Source organism: Schistocerca gregaria, chromosome 1 (genome assembly GCF_023897955.1).
Source record: "Schistocerca gregaria isolate iqSchGreg1 chromosome 1, iqSchGreg1.2, whole genome shotgun sequence".
NCBI lineage: Eukaryota > Metazoa > Arthropoda > Insecta > Orthoptera > Acrididae > Schistocerca > Schistocerca gregaria.
This window is the reverse complement of record NC_064920.1, coordinates 1,098,730,024-1,098,745,581: the sequence shown is the minus strand read 5'-3', so window position 1 is coordinate 1,098,745,581 and position 15,558 is coordinate 1,098,730,024. Positions and strand designations below refer to the sequence as shown.

At 41.7% G+C, this 15,558-nt stretch overlaps 1 protein-coding gene across 1 annotated transcript in view; it reads right to left on the bottom strand.

Annotated features, from left to right (window-relative positions):
* LOC126282363 (mitogen-activated protein kinase 1) overlaps positions 1–15,195 on the bottom strand; it is a 358,007-nt gene extending 342,812 nt beyond the window's left edge. The window contains exon 1 of the mRNA XM_049982024.1: positions 14,972–15,195. Coding sequence (XP_049837981.1) covers positions 14,972–15,102 — 131 coding nt within the window. The 5' untranslated portion in view covers positions 15,103–15,195. The remainder of the gene's footprint in view (positions 1–14,971) is intronic.
* Between the last annotated feature and the right edge of the window lie 363 nt (positions 15,196–15,558).

Genomic DNA, 15,558 nt, shown 5'->3' with positions numbered 1-15,558 from the left:
GTTTCCAGTGGACTCATACGTCTGCTTTCCTTAACATAATGTAATACAAGAAACAAGTTCAAACGTGTGTTGGTCGCTGTAATTATTCAGAGGTGAAGAGGTCTGCACGGGATAGACAAGCATGGAGAACTACATCAAACCAGTCTTTCGATTGACGACAAGAACAACAACAAAGTTACAAACCTCCAATGACTTTTTCCAGATATTCATCAGTCCTTTACAAACGCTTTTTACTACTGTTTCATGAGATCATATGACCGGAAGGTATTCGTAAATTGAGGAATATTGAATCATTACAAACATGACGCTGTTCGGGAATGCATCCCAATATCGAGATTTCTTGGTTCTGTGTGTGGATGGGGGGGGGGGGGGGGGGGCGCAATTCAACCAGAACCGATTCAGAATTTTAAAATTGTTTACGGTTCTTGTGCATCTTCCTAGTGCAATGACTTCCTATGATGTTGGAGATTAGTTTTTTGCATAAAGAGAAAGACATATTAGCATGATGGCTAGCCAGTTCACATCGTATGTCGTTCTACAGTCTGTCAAACTGTTACCCAATAGCTCGGTTATGCTAAGTTTTTTTCACCTTAAATCTGCCACAAACAGACTATCTTTGCATCTTGTTAACATATTCTCGAAATCACTTCTTCCCTCTTTGTTAGCAGAAATAGTGTCGAAAGACTGTTTCACATACGCACTTTCCAGTTTTTGAATTTATGCACTTTTTATTACATTGCATTTGTGTTGTTTACACTTCACCTCGCTTTTGAAATTCGAACAAAAGCTATGGGTATTTTCACTTAGCACAGTATTATAGTGTCTGCTAACAAAGAAGGAGCAAGAAGTGCTTGAGAGAATATACGAACGAAAGGCAGAAACGCCAGTGACCACAGACGATGCTTTATAAACAAAAGCTACACGCATCTGGTGTAAAAATTCTCTTTAATAACAGTGCAGTAAGCTTAAGACGGAGAAACAAGTAACAACTGATAAATTATATTAATTAGAAGGGCAAACCATACAAAACAATATGGAACACCGGCGTAACTGTGGGCGTACTTCGCCAAAAATGTTACAGTGTCCACTGCAAATTAATGGCAACAGTTTTAAAATATTGGTAAAAAACACGTGGCTTTGGTGGGCAAAGATACAGGGTGGTTATAATTAATGCAGGGTTGCCAAAAGATACCCAAAGTGAAATTTCGTGTTATTTCCCTGATTTGTAGACAAGTTTTAGCAATTTTCCGTGACAGTTTTGTGATAGGAAGGGTAAGCAAGGACATTAAGTTGACAAAAAAGTAAGGATTTCTGTATTTCTAAATATGTGAGTAAAAATATTAAGTAGTAACATCAACATTTTTGTAATGAACTATTTTCAGATGGAGAAAGCAAGACAAAAGGCCTATATTTTTCATTATGACCACTGATGTTATTTTATTTCAATAAAGCGAACCACATTTAGTGACAAAAATACGCATTTTGTTGGAGTCGCATGACAGGTTTAAAATATCTTCACTGCTCTCAGAAGTAGAATCAGAAAAAAGTGGGCCTCTCGAAAGAAGTGTATAAGATGGGGAAGAGTTGCGTAAACCAACACTACAGGTGACCGCCAATAAAATGTTGGTTCTACTATGTTATTGTCAATTGTTACCCACTATGTCGTGTCTATGATTTTACAGGTATTGTGTGATTTTTCTTTCAAGAAAAATTGCCAGCGACTGCCACAATTTTCTTCTTCTTATCGTCTATACTTTCTAATGTATAAACTACTTTACAAAGTGTCAAAAATGTGCTAGACTACATAAAATGTCTACAAAAGGCGCGCTATACTATGTACTTGAGGTGAGACAGTCGCAATTCCTTAAATTCATCGCCGGTGTCCTCTGGCCTGACGAGGAGCGCCGCAGTCCTGGGTCCATGGATAAATCACGAAAATCCACCGCATTAAGTCACACACACAGACACGGCCTGCGGCCAGATTGGCGAGGCTAGATCCGACGGGCAGGGCCTGCACATCAGTCGGAAACGATGGGCTTCAGATCGGCCGGCCCGACCCGTTACAGATGCCCACAGAAATGGCCAGCGGTTTGGCCCTTCACAGAAGTCCACTTGTACGGACAGCTATTCATATGTCACAGACGCCATGTTGAAGAAATGAGATCGCAGTAATCAATCCTTGCAACAGAGAACTTGCGCGAATACTTCGAGAATGAACACAAATGAAGACAGGTATCAGCTCACTCAAAGATGATTGGTGAGCCGCAGACAGGCACATAGGAACGACAATCACACTCTCACACCTGAATTTTTGGTCATAGCCTATGTCAGAAAACTAGAGCACACGCACATAATCACTCAGATACAACTCGTGCACATATGACTGCTGCGTCAGCAGTCTGAGAATCAGATCCAAACAAAGCACTCTGAGCTGCGCCCAGGCAGCGGCGATGCACGACATTTCAGCAAACAAACGATTTCATCTACTGCGACGAAAGCAAAATTTGCCCAGTGTTGTTCCTAATTTCCCTGACACGTCAAATTGATTTCCAGAGCTTTTGGAAGCCCTGTAATACGTAGAATGAGATTTCCACTCTGCAGTGGAATGTACGCTCATATGAAACTTCCTGGCAGACTAAAACTGTGTGCCGGACCAAGACTCGAACTCGGGATCTTTGCCTTTCACAGGCAAGTGCTCTACCAACTAACCTACCCAAGCACGACTCAAGCCCCGTCCTCACAGCTTTACTTCTGCCAGTACCTCGTCAGTTGGTAGAGCACTTGCCCGCGAAAGGCAAAGGTCCCGAGTTCGAGTCTCGGTCCGGCACACATTTTTAATCTGCCAGGAAGTTTCCTTGTAAAACGTAGCCACTCACAGAGCTACAGTGTGGGCTTTAATTACCGATGGCACCGAAACTTAGGATATATTCAAATGCGTCAATGCGGAAGAGATTCACAATGAACAAACATTAATTCCAATTTTGGTCACCAGGTACAAATCTGGCACTATGAATGCAGAAAAGACGTGAAGAAATGTTTCCATATCTATTAGATAAGGAACGGTGTGTGGGCAGAAAGGCTGAAACAAGTGAAGAAAGTATTAATGCTATTTTTTTTTACTAACTGCGGCATTCACAATTTGTCAATATGAACATCGAAGGCGCCGACGAGACGCTGCACTGCGCCAGAATTGCACCTAGTGGCAAAAACTGGAACTGATTTTTTCCAGCGTGAATTGGTTCTCCGTGAACGTTAAGAAGTTACGCTGCCATATGATAATTACAACCCACACTGGACCTACGTGAGAACACTTTAACTGCAACCACCTGGCACGTAACTACAAGGTCTCGCCATGGAAGTCAGTTGTCACAGGGACGAGGGGCTGTGCGCACGCGTGTCGCGAGTAGCGGAGTGCGGCAAACATCAACAGTCTCATTGTTAGCGTGGTTAAGTGGGCAAATGTTCGAATTCTGGCTGTTGCATAGGTGCCAACTTACACACAGCTTACGAGTTGCTGCTACTTTATCTTGGCACGGAGGTCAGGCTAACCGTGATACATCGCTGCATTGTCGCGTAAGTTTTAATCCAATTTACTTGTCCGATATTAAAAAATGGCAGATGCAAAAACTGCTAAGGAGATTTAGCGCGTCTGCAGCAACATTGGTTGCGGCTAAGTGTGTAAACCCATTATGCTTGTCTACACACTGCCTGGAAAAAAAAAGTGGGTCACCCAGAAGAGGAAAGAAACCTAAGCTTTACGGGTTCAGGGGGTATGTGATGTTATCTCAGTGTCAAATTTACAAATAACTTGGTAGTATGTGCCTATTTAACAGAATGAGCGTCAGTGAAATAAAAGCAACTCCTGCCACTATGGGACCATGGGATGGTTCCATTCAAAAGTAATCTCCACACGCGTTACGACGTTAATCTCACTGGGAGACGAGACTAGAACGAGTCAGCGGCTTACGGAACCACTCTTAAACATTCTCGTCACAATTGAAACCTACCTACAACGTCTATCTTTCTTCAGTTCGCCAAGGATGTGAAAGTCGCACAGTGTAAGATCCGGGCTACATGGAGGATTTTGCAGTGTTTCCCTACGAAATCGCTAAAGCATAGTGTTCGTCCGATTGGCACTGTGGGGGTGGACGCTATCGTGCAACAGGATGCTTCCGTCCGACAGCGCGATGGCAAAGGGTAAAGCCAGCAGTGGAAACATTCCACATCTCTCCCGCCAAAGAAATCCAAGCTGTTCACACAACTACCGGTGACGTCATGATGACCACCTTGTTCGACTGCAGGGGACCTCTGCTCATAGAGTTCCTCGAGCGTGGAAAAACAATCAAAGCGTACCGCTATGAAGACATCTTGCGGAAACTGCGACGCGCCATAAAGTCAAAACGACCAGCAATGATGTCTGACCGACTCATCTTGTTGCACGGTAACGCCCACCGCAAATCGGACGGAGGCTAAACTTCAGCGATTTAGCTGGGAAACACTGCGACACCCTCCGTGTAATTTTCACGTCTTTGGCGACCTGAAGGAAGACGTGCGTGGACGTCGGTTTCAGTCGGACGAGGAAATTGTGTGTGTGTGTGTGTGTGTGTGTGTGTGTGTGTGTGTGTGTGTGTGTGTGTGTGTGTGTGTGTGTGTGCGCGTGTGTGAGAGAGAGAGAGAGAGAGAGAGAGAGAAATTGTGGATCCGTCTGCGGACGACCGGCCGCGTTCTAAATGGTTCAAAAGCTCTGAGCACTATGGAACTTAACTTCTGAGGTCATCAGCCCCCTAGAATTTAGAACTACTTAAACCTAACTAACCTAAGGACATCACACATATCCATGCCGAGGCAAGATTCGAACCTGCGACCGTAGTCGTCGCGCGGTTCCAGTCTGTAGCGCCTAGAACCGCTTGGCCACCGACGCCGGCGCCGCGTTCTAAGAGACAGAAATTGATCGTTTCATCTCCCAGTAGGTTAAATGTGTTAACGTGTGTGTCGATTGCTGTTCATGTTGTATATTAATTACCATGATTACAATATAAATAACATCATTAGGCTTTTTGCAGATGGTGCAATTATCTATAATGAAGTATTATCTGAAACAAGCTGAAGAATGTTCAGTGAGATCTTGATGAGATTCCAAAGTGGTGCAAAAATTGACAACTGGCATTAAATGTTCAGAAACGTAAAACTGTGCTCTCCACAAAATCAAAAAAATGTAGTATCCTATGACATCAGTAAGTCACTGTTGGAATCGGCCAACTCACACAAATACCTGGGTGCAACATGTTGTAGGGATATGAAATGGAATGATCACATGGCCTCAGTCGTGGGTAAAACAGATGGTAGACTTCAGGTTATTGGTAGAATACTGGGGAATTGCAATCAGTCTACAAACAAGATTGCTTACAAATCACTCGTGTGACCAGTTCAAGAATACTGTTCAAGTGTGTGGGACCCATACCAAATGGTTCAAGTGGCTCTGAGCACTATGCGGCTTAACTTCTGAGGTCATCAGTCGCCTAGAACTTAGAACTAATTAAACCTAACTAACCTAAGGACATCACACACATCCATGCCCGAGGCAGAATTCGGACCTGCGACCGTAGCGGTCGCTCGGCTCCAGACCGTAGCGCCTAGAACCGCTCGGCCGCTTCGGCCGGCTTCAAACAATGATTCTTCCTTTACTCCACATGCGAATGCAAACGGAAGGAACCCTAATAACTGCTACAGTGGGACATACCCTCTGCCATGCACCTCAAGGTAGTTTGCGGAGTATAGATGTAGCTGTAGCTGTATCTTTCCTTTTGAAAGGAACTATTCCATGGTCCCATTGTGTCTTGTGTTCGGGTTTCATTTGACTGCCCCTTACATAACATTGCACCCCTTCTGGACTGGATACATGCAATTATTCGGTTGGGAAGAGAGTCTTAAAAACGTTGTGCCCTCTCCTGAGACACGCTGGCCCACAACTGTTGTGACTGATCCTTCATATCTTGGACACTGGCGCCGGGACGGAGTTGACGTCCGAACTGGTTCCACACACGCTCTATCGTGGACAGGTCTGTAGATCTTGCTCGTCACGGGAGTACCTCAACATCGCGCAGACTGTTCAGAGACACACGTGCCGCGCGTAAAAGCCCTTTGTCATTCTGAAAAATGGCGTCACTATATTGTCATGGGAGGTAACACACGAGAACGCGCTATGCCGGGAAAGTACTGTTGTGCTGTCAAAAGTTCCCTTAATCACTAGCGGCCGTGACCTGAAGTCATCGCTGACGGCTTCCCACACCGTGACGTCACGAGTAACACCGCTGTGCCTCTCCGAAACATTGGAAAAATGGGACATCACAGGAGATACAAAGAAGATACTGAGAAAAATTCATAACCGCCCTCGTTTTGTCAACGCCGCCACGAGATTAAGCCACGCGAAAGCCCGGGTGAAGAGGCATTAAAGAATGCTTGCTGCAAAAACACCTACCCGGTAACGATCAAAACACACAGCTACAAGTACACACAGGGTGTATACGCGGACAAGGAAAAAAATTCCCGAATTTCCCGGTTAAAAAAGCACTTTTTTCACAATAAGTGACAGCATGCTTTCACTCGTAGCTGTAAAAACTATCAATTCTCCGAATGGCGAAGCTTTTATAAACCAGCGTAGAACTTCCCGGCACTGCAGAGAACGAAAAATCTTGGCAAAATTTTTTTTGGGAAAGATCTTTGATGTGTAGCAACATTTACGCTGAATATTTTCGTATTCGTGTAGCGAAAGAATAGATTCGAATTCCAAACACAGCACGTTAGTTTCCGAAGCATTGAGATCGAGATTGAAAGGCGCTTTTGTAAGCCAATCATAGCTCGTCGCGTGATCTCGCCAGCCAATGAAAGCAAATATTCATGGTCCCTGGTAGCATAAAAATTCTTTAACTGCGTGCATTAACGACAGCCATCTTATTTTGTGAGAAAAGAGTGATGACTGACAACATATAAGCAGAACTCTTTCAACTTCTCCATCCTTACCGTGTAAAAGGAAAAAATAAATATTTACATGACCATTATTTCAATGTAGACAGTTAAGACTCCAGATGCGATTAATACAGTGTTGTGAAGAATATCGGCAAGGCATCCAACTCCTACATTTTTTCCTACGCTGAAGCACCAAAGAAAACTGGTATAGCCATGCGTATTCAAATATAGAGATAGGTAAACAGGCAGAATACGGCCATGTGCTCGGCGACGCCTATATAAGACAAGTGTCGGGCGCTGTTGTAGATCTGTTACAATAGCAGTTAATCAAGATTTATGTTACTTTGAACGTGGTGTTGTAGTCGGCGCACGAGCGATGGGACACAGCATTTCCGAGGTAGTGATGAAGTGGGGATTCTCCCGTACGACCATTTCACGAGCGTACCGTGAATTTCGGGAATCCGGTAAAACATCAAATCTCCGACATCGCTGCGACCAGAAAAAGATTCTGCAAGTACGAGGCCAACGACGAGTGAAGAGAATCTTACGTGACGGAAGTGTAAATTGCTGCAGATTTCAATGCTGGACCACAAGTGTCATCTTGCGAAACAAACGCAACATCATCGATATGGGCACTCGGAGCTGAAGGCCCACTCGTGCAACCTAGATGACTGCACCACACAAAGCTTTACGCCTCGCCTAGGACCGTCAACACCGACATTGGACTGTTGATGACTAAAAACATGCTGCCTGGTCTGACGAGTGCCATTTCAAATTGCATCGAGCGAATGGACGTGTAGGGGTATGGAGACAAACCTCATAAATCCATGGACCCTATATGTCAGAAGGGGACTGTTCAAGCTGGTGGAGGCTCTGGAATTGTGTGGGGCGTGTGCAGTTGGAGTGACTTATTTTAACGTAAATCTGAGTTTGTAATAATGCTGTTATGGGTGGTTTTGAAACGAAACCAATGGAGCAGTACGTACATTTGATAGTAATTTATTAAATTTTACGACTATTTTTGCTTATTATTTAGGACTATAATTTGCTTTGGGCATTACGAAACTGCTTTCAAATTTACCACACAGATGGAAGGTCGCAAACAGGATGTCACAGTGGTTCCAAAGTGAAACCACATCCGTAAATCAGATCACTGCCTACTTTTTGCCAATTTATTCTTGCATTCGTTGGTTACTGTGTTGATAACGATCAATTCTGTGAAAAATTAAAAAAAAAAATTTGCGCTGTTGGGACTCAAAGGGTTAAGACGACAGCTTGCGATAAGTAGAAAATGCCCAGCCTGGCACAAATACTCTGTTGCCATCACAGGTTCGTAACTTTGAGTTCAGCTATTTCGAGCTAGTTGTGGAGTTGGGTGAAGGTGTAAGAGACGCCATGGACTCCAGTAGACTTAAAAGAGGATGGTACGGACAATTTTCGTGCTATGGGGTGCGCCCTTCGACGATACGAACCAGCAATTTACAAAAAATCGCTTTATATTGTTCATAATTAACTCGGTTTCCAGCAGGCAGGCTTTAGAAGAGGAAAAAGAACAGATAATCAAGATTCCATAAGGCAAACCACTGAAAAAGATAGAACGAAGGGAGATACATTGCCTTTCTGTAAGCTTCACACATAGGCATGTGACAGCATTAAAAGACGGCCATTTGGCACGAAATTCTGTGTACTAAAATCACTATGAAATTCATCTGGCTGACGAAAGCGTTTATGAGGAAATCAAAATACAGGGAGAGCCAAAGAATGAAATTAGCCTGCAGGGGAAAGAGCGACTGTTTCAGGATAGCCACAAGTCGCACTCAATGCGTTTTAATGAGAGCTTTCGATTTAACATCATCAGAAACTCTGGAATTTACAGTTTAAAGTACGTAAGTTGGCTGATTACATTGCCGCTGCCAGAGATGAGGCCAATGTAATCTGCCAACTACTGTGCTTTAAACTGTAAATTCCAATTTCTGAGGATCCTCTTGTTAAAGTGAGCGAAATCGGTCATTAAAACATACTGTGTGCAAAACTCGGTCATTAAAACATACTGTGTGCGTCTTGTGAGTGACCTGAAAAACTCAAGAGTGAAATGTTAGAAGAATTCGAGATAAACAGAGCCTATTACCGTGACAGCATTTACTCGTCTCTGGTTTAACCTAGTCCTAGAAATGGTGTTAGGCAAGTGGCAAAATTTTTGCTTATGAGTTCGACTAAGTCGCAGGATAAATATTCTAGCCTATGTTCTTAAGGTTGTATTTATAGACCAGACTGAAGAGTTCAAGGCGATGTTGAGAACATTAACAGAGAACATCCAAAATGGCGTGCTGAAGATAGTTCACGAAACAGCAAATACCTCATTGTCAGCATAAGCAGAAAGACTAATACTAAATTAGAAATCGATGGAAAAGTGTCTGAAAATGTAGAAAGCATGAAGTATCTCGGGGATCTCTTGCAATATAAAAATGTAATGGATCATCAACTATTGGCCATGACGCAAGTACGCAACAAGGCACGTTTTAAACTTGATAGTTACTCTTTCGTGCCATACCCCGGCGGAAAGTTTATGTGCTTTTCATTTTCGGTAAAGCAACTGTAACTTGTGTTTCTTAAAATTGCTCTGGGGCGTAACATCTGAGGCAATCAGTCCCTTAGAACTACTTATACGTAACTAACCTAAGGACATCACACACATCCATGCCCGAGGCAGGATTCGAACCTGCGACCGTAGCGATCGCGTGGTTCCAGACTGGAGCGCCTACAACCGCTCGGCCACAGTGGCTGGCTGTGTTTATTTTGATGCACTATAACTACGGCTGTTTCCTCAACTGGAAGAACGTGAATCACAGAACTTTATTTACAGACAAGACGGTGCGTCACCTCACTGGCTTAATTCAGTACGCGATTGGTTAAACGGTGTTGTAACCGACCGCTGGATTGGTCGCAAGGGGCCGGGTGACAGCTTGTTTCGCATGGCCTCCACGTCCACCCGATCTGACGACATGCGGTTTTTACCTTTGTTGTTCATAAAGAATCATGTGTATGTACCTCCGCTACCAGCTTATCTACCCGAGTTCAGAAATAGGACTTAAGCAGTTGTTGCCAACAATTACTCCAGACACAGTGATCAAGGTTGGGGAAGAACTCGCCTATCGTCTCAATTTGTAATCAATGGTGCTCACACAAACTTGAATTGCTCTTTCATTTGATATTATTTATAATTGTAACTCGAATGTAATAAATTCTACAAAGCCTTAAAACCCCGATGTTAATTTTTAAACACCCGGGGTACTTTGACATAGTTATGATGGAACCATTCGCTCGTACCCCAAATTATCCATTTGCAACGACAGTCCAAGTAACGACCGCAACCAGGCTGGCATAGGTAAACTTGTCTTAAGGGGATTGCTAAACATCGCTATCGCGAATCCCACATGGCGCTGCTCATCTCTGTCGGTATGAAGATCTTACTCTTTTAAGATGAACGAAACTTTTTAAACGGCTGAACTGATAGTAACTGATTGCTGTAACGGTTATAAACGAAGTTTGGACTAAAGATGCGTCAGTCAACTGTTGGCTGCTATGTGAAGCAAGCCGACTGTAGCAGCTGCTACGTGATGTGAAGACGAGGCCATGCGCTGGGGAGGATTTCGTGGAATTGTCACATTTCGTTTTAAAGCCTCCACTCATGAATAAAGCCAAACTGAGCTGCATGAAGTCGTGGGTTTAAATCTGGCAGTGGAAGTAATTATACGCCGAGATTGCAAGGAAATGTACAGATATCGAAATGCAAGACCGCTGAGGGAAAGTGTGCGAGATAGTTCTGACTGTAGACATCTCAAGTACAAAACACTGTATACGAAAAACTGAAAGCGAATAAGTTGTACGTGAGGTGGTAGCTGACTAGAGAAACAGCACATTTACAATAATTTTTCAGCTCAGTTTGACAATTTTAGTTGCAATGCGCAGGGCGGCTTTTTTGTTATCGATTCGTGATCGTTAAGTTACCTTGGATCTATAATTATTACGCAAAACAGCGAACGAAACAAGTGACAAAAGGTGAACGTGCACTGAATATAGGTAGTTTGCTAATAGGTTTATGGACGCCCCCCCCCTTTTTTTTGGGGGGGGGATGAGGTAAAATCCTCAGTTTCCTGGAAATCGGGAGTATGGTAACTGGAACTTACGAGTTATTCTTAAATAGTTTCAAACGAGCTGAATGAAAAGTGATTAAGAGTGTCACGCATGACCTTTCACCAGGGTAATGCATCGTCCTACAATACACCAATCACAATGGTAAAAGTCAATGAATTGGGTTTCGAATTCTTTCCGCATCGACAATATTCTGCAGATTATCTAAAAAAGATTTCTTTCTGTTCCCAGCCTTGAAAACGTGGCTCGGCGACAAGAGCTTAAGAAACCATATTTCTTCCCTGGAAATAAATACGTAGGCGCCGAAATGTGTATCCATAGATGGGGACGGCTAGAAAACAATTTTTATTGTAAAAAGGATAGAGCGACAGGGGTTACTGGTGTACACTGCAGAGTTAATGATACAAAAAATTATTAGTACGTTGGATCTGATAAAAGTATTCTAGGAGAATCTTTACTGTCAAAGTAACTGCCTCATGAAGAAACAGCAAATTTGCTCACTTAGATGTCTAAGGCGAGACTGGACTTCTTCTTCTTCTTCTTTTTTTTTTTTTAAAGCAAAGACGATCGTGTAACTCTGACGCTGTCTTGGCTTACTTGTGGCAAGAAACCCATTTCTACCTATATTCAGCGTGGAATAGGAAAAGTTTGATAATGTATCCTTGAATTAATTCAGATGTATTTTTGAAGAGTAGGACTCTTCAATCAGTGACCATCAGACAAAACTATTAACTGATCTGGGTATAAGGAACACAAGAATACCTACTAACTGTTTTGCTGACTCACTGAACTAGGTGTGCCTTTGCAGACACTTTAAGATAACTGTATTTGCTTTGATATTCCTTATCTCTGAATGCTATGTAGACCCCTACACGGCGTCTAGAGCAGGATTTCGATATCATGGATGACAACTGACAAATCATGCCATAAATATTGTCAATACGAGGAATAGTGATAAAACATATGACCCCAGCTTCTAAAAACATTAAGAAAGAAAATTGCAAATTCTCACTGCAATGGGGAAGTACAAAAAGTGAGTTATTGAGCACATTCTGTCAAATACATTTGCAAAGACACAGCAGTCTCCATGGGGGAAGTATCAGACTCAAAACACACATGTCCAGGGTTGAATTTTCAGTTGGTTCTTGGATTTTTTTGGTCACATGGTTTCTTTTTACCTCTGCAATTATCTGTTAGTGTGAAAAATACCATATCTTATCTGTTGATTACAGTTCATTTTTAACTGTGGTTCGCTTGTAACTGCTTGGATAAGTCAGTTATAAGATGGGAGTAAGACGAGGGCATACGACCTTCAATTGTGGACAGTGTTACATTTCACCAGTACTCAAAGAAATGCAGTCATATTAATGTAGCACTGAATGCCATCTTATAGATAGTGAACAACAGTTCAATCAGACATGAAGGACAGGACACCTTTAGACCACACATGACATACTGCATCTGTCAGTACTCTTACAGTTGTGGCATACCACACACAAAAAGGACCAATTTCTGAATATAATGAACTTTAGACGAAATAAATAGCAAACTCAGCCGCAATAACACTTATTTTTACTTAATGAAATAATGAAAATGTCTCTCTACATAGCTACATCCACCGACAAAGCCAAAGTAACCCACAGTCAAATACAATACATTCTCCATCCCCAGAATTGTGTTATGAAAGGAAACAATATTTCAAAGACACTCAATGTCAATAAAACACCTTACCGTTTATTATAATTCAACATTCTATTTTCTGATTATTTACACACCAAAACCATTCGTTGAATAAGATCTTAGGATTACAATACAAATGAGAAAACAATCATACTCAGGATATGTTTGTGAAACCTTGTATGTCGGTACTATGGATATAGAAGAAATTGTGTGTATTGACTTGGTGCATGCAGTAGATGAATAAACATGGATATGAAGTGGAAAGGTCGATAAAGTGAAAAACAAACCCCCCCCCCCCCCTTCCCCACTATGGACTCTACATACATTGCACATATAGTGATTTAAATTGAGCTATTTCATAGGAAGTAATTTAAAATAGCAGACAATCCAGCATTTATTACAAAACACAGCAATGCCAATATCTGAGGTATTACTTGAAAAGTCAATAAAATACAAAAAGTGTATGAGACATGGAGTAGAGTGTGCACTCAGACGAAAATAAAAAAATGGGCATACAGCAAATCAACATGCTGACACTTAACACAATTGTTGCATGGCTCATAAAAGCTGATGACACTATTTCTATAATTAGAATGGGCAGTAGATACATCAAAAAATAAACCCATATTCTAGACAACACAGAACACACCAACTAATGAAGAACAATGTACACATGACCTTCAACAATAACACACATTAAATCACTGACAATGAGGGTCCCTGTCATCACAGCAAAATGTGTCCTTTTTGAGCATTTATGTAGAGTTTCTCAGAATTTTAAGAGAAATACTTGTCTGTTGACTTTTCTATTTACTTGCACATTAAATATATATTACTCTGTGAGAATCAGGAAGAAAGAGTAGTGTCCAGGTCTACAGACTATTCTTGACTGCAAAATTGCTATGATCCCAGTGAAATATTGCATCTAGTGGAATCCATAGGCTTTTGGGCAGTTCAATGTATGTTCACAGCATATTTAAGCAGTGAAGTGTGCTGGATCTATTGCCGCTTTCACACATTCATTTAATGTGGTATTTGGCGACTGAATTAATCACTTAATGGTAAAGCATGGCCGCCTTAACTGTCAAATCTATGACAATTTGTGTAGCTATACTACGTTTGAAATTTAGTAATTGATTACGTATTAGAGCATCAATAGCAGTCACCAATAACGGTTTTATGGACAATTTGAACAGTTTCATAAAGGAAAATAATACGGCAGGAATCCTTCGAAATGATCTGATCTTGAATGAAAATTAGGTGTCTAAAAAGGTATTGTTATTGTTTACTGAAAACTGTCAGAACATCCTTTTATTTCTATCAAACCAAAAATGACGTTACAGAAATTCAACCGGCATATCTACAACACTACACGAAAAAAAAGAAAAGAAAAAGGAAATGACTCATGAGCGATAGGGCAGTCCCCAACACATTTCGATTACTTTCTTTTAAAATATATGTCGGTAACTGCAATCAACAAACAAGGAAGGAAACAGTTATCAAACGGAAATCATTCATTCGATGAATCATGTTAATGATGCCTAATTAATAGTACAGTAAAGGGACTAGTAAATAGTATGACCAAACTAATATTTATATTTCTGTAATCACTACTCAATGGATCACGAAAGTTTATTCGCTTTTAAGCAAGAACATAACCTATTTACACAGCTTTGTATAAATTACATCAAAATTCCATGAAATATAGCCAAGTTTCGGATAACTGCCTTCGGAAAGAAAAGCTTAACAACCAACCGAAAGGCAGAGAGCTAATGTGAATTTACGACAGAACTGTTTCTCTCCCTCTCTGTAAACAAACACTGCAGTTTGATGTTGCAAGTAGACGATAATTTCACGTTGCTGAATAACATTGCTCCTTCCATTCACGAAAAACAAAAAAATTGTTGGCAAATATAGTTCCTTTCGGCACAATGGTTTACTGCTCTACACATAAATGTAAGCACGCCGATTTCAATAGTAATACATGGATGTGGTCGCTGAAAACGTAGGATGGCGTGTGATTACGTAAAATCGTGACTTGAAATAGCCTAGTTAACAATGACATTACTTTTCCGAATGTCAACAACTGTGCATGACGCTTCGGCAGCTGACACCGATATGGCATTTAACAAATATGTATGAAATAAACTGATAATAAGAGAGTATTACTTACACAACCATTCCATAAGCACCTTCTCCTATGTATGAAAGATTGGTATAACGCGGTCCAACTTCAAATAATTGCCCCCGAACAACTTCAGCATTTGGATTACCTACGGCAGCACTTCCACCCTCCGCCGCCATTTTGACAACTACCTTGCAGCACGGAATATAACTTGCGCGAGTCGCCACAAGGCGCGGTTTCTGTCTCCGTTTCTCCCTCGTGATGGATTCTGGGAATATGAAGCGCCATGTTTGAATTCGTCGCCGGCATTTTAGCGTTGGTTATGCAGCGAACGTATTTGGTGGAAAATTATTTCGCGTCAGAAACAAATAGCGAGAGTAAATTTCAGCTACTTGTACTTTATTTTTATTGTGGAGGTTAAAAGACATCTGTAGAGTGATTCAGGCGAAATATATCTGAAATAAAGACATCACGAGCCCGTTAAAGTTGAAACTTACTGGTAAATTAAAACTTTACGTTGGGTAGCTCAGTCAATAAGAGTATTTGCAGGCGCATGGCAAGATTCTGGCTTCGAGTCCGGTCTGACACACAGTTTTTACCTGTCAGGAAATTTCAAAACAGCACACGATCTAATG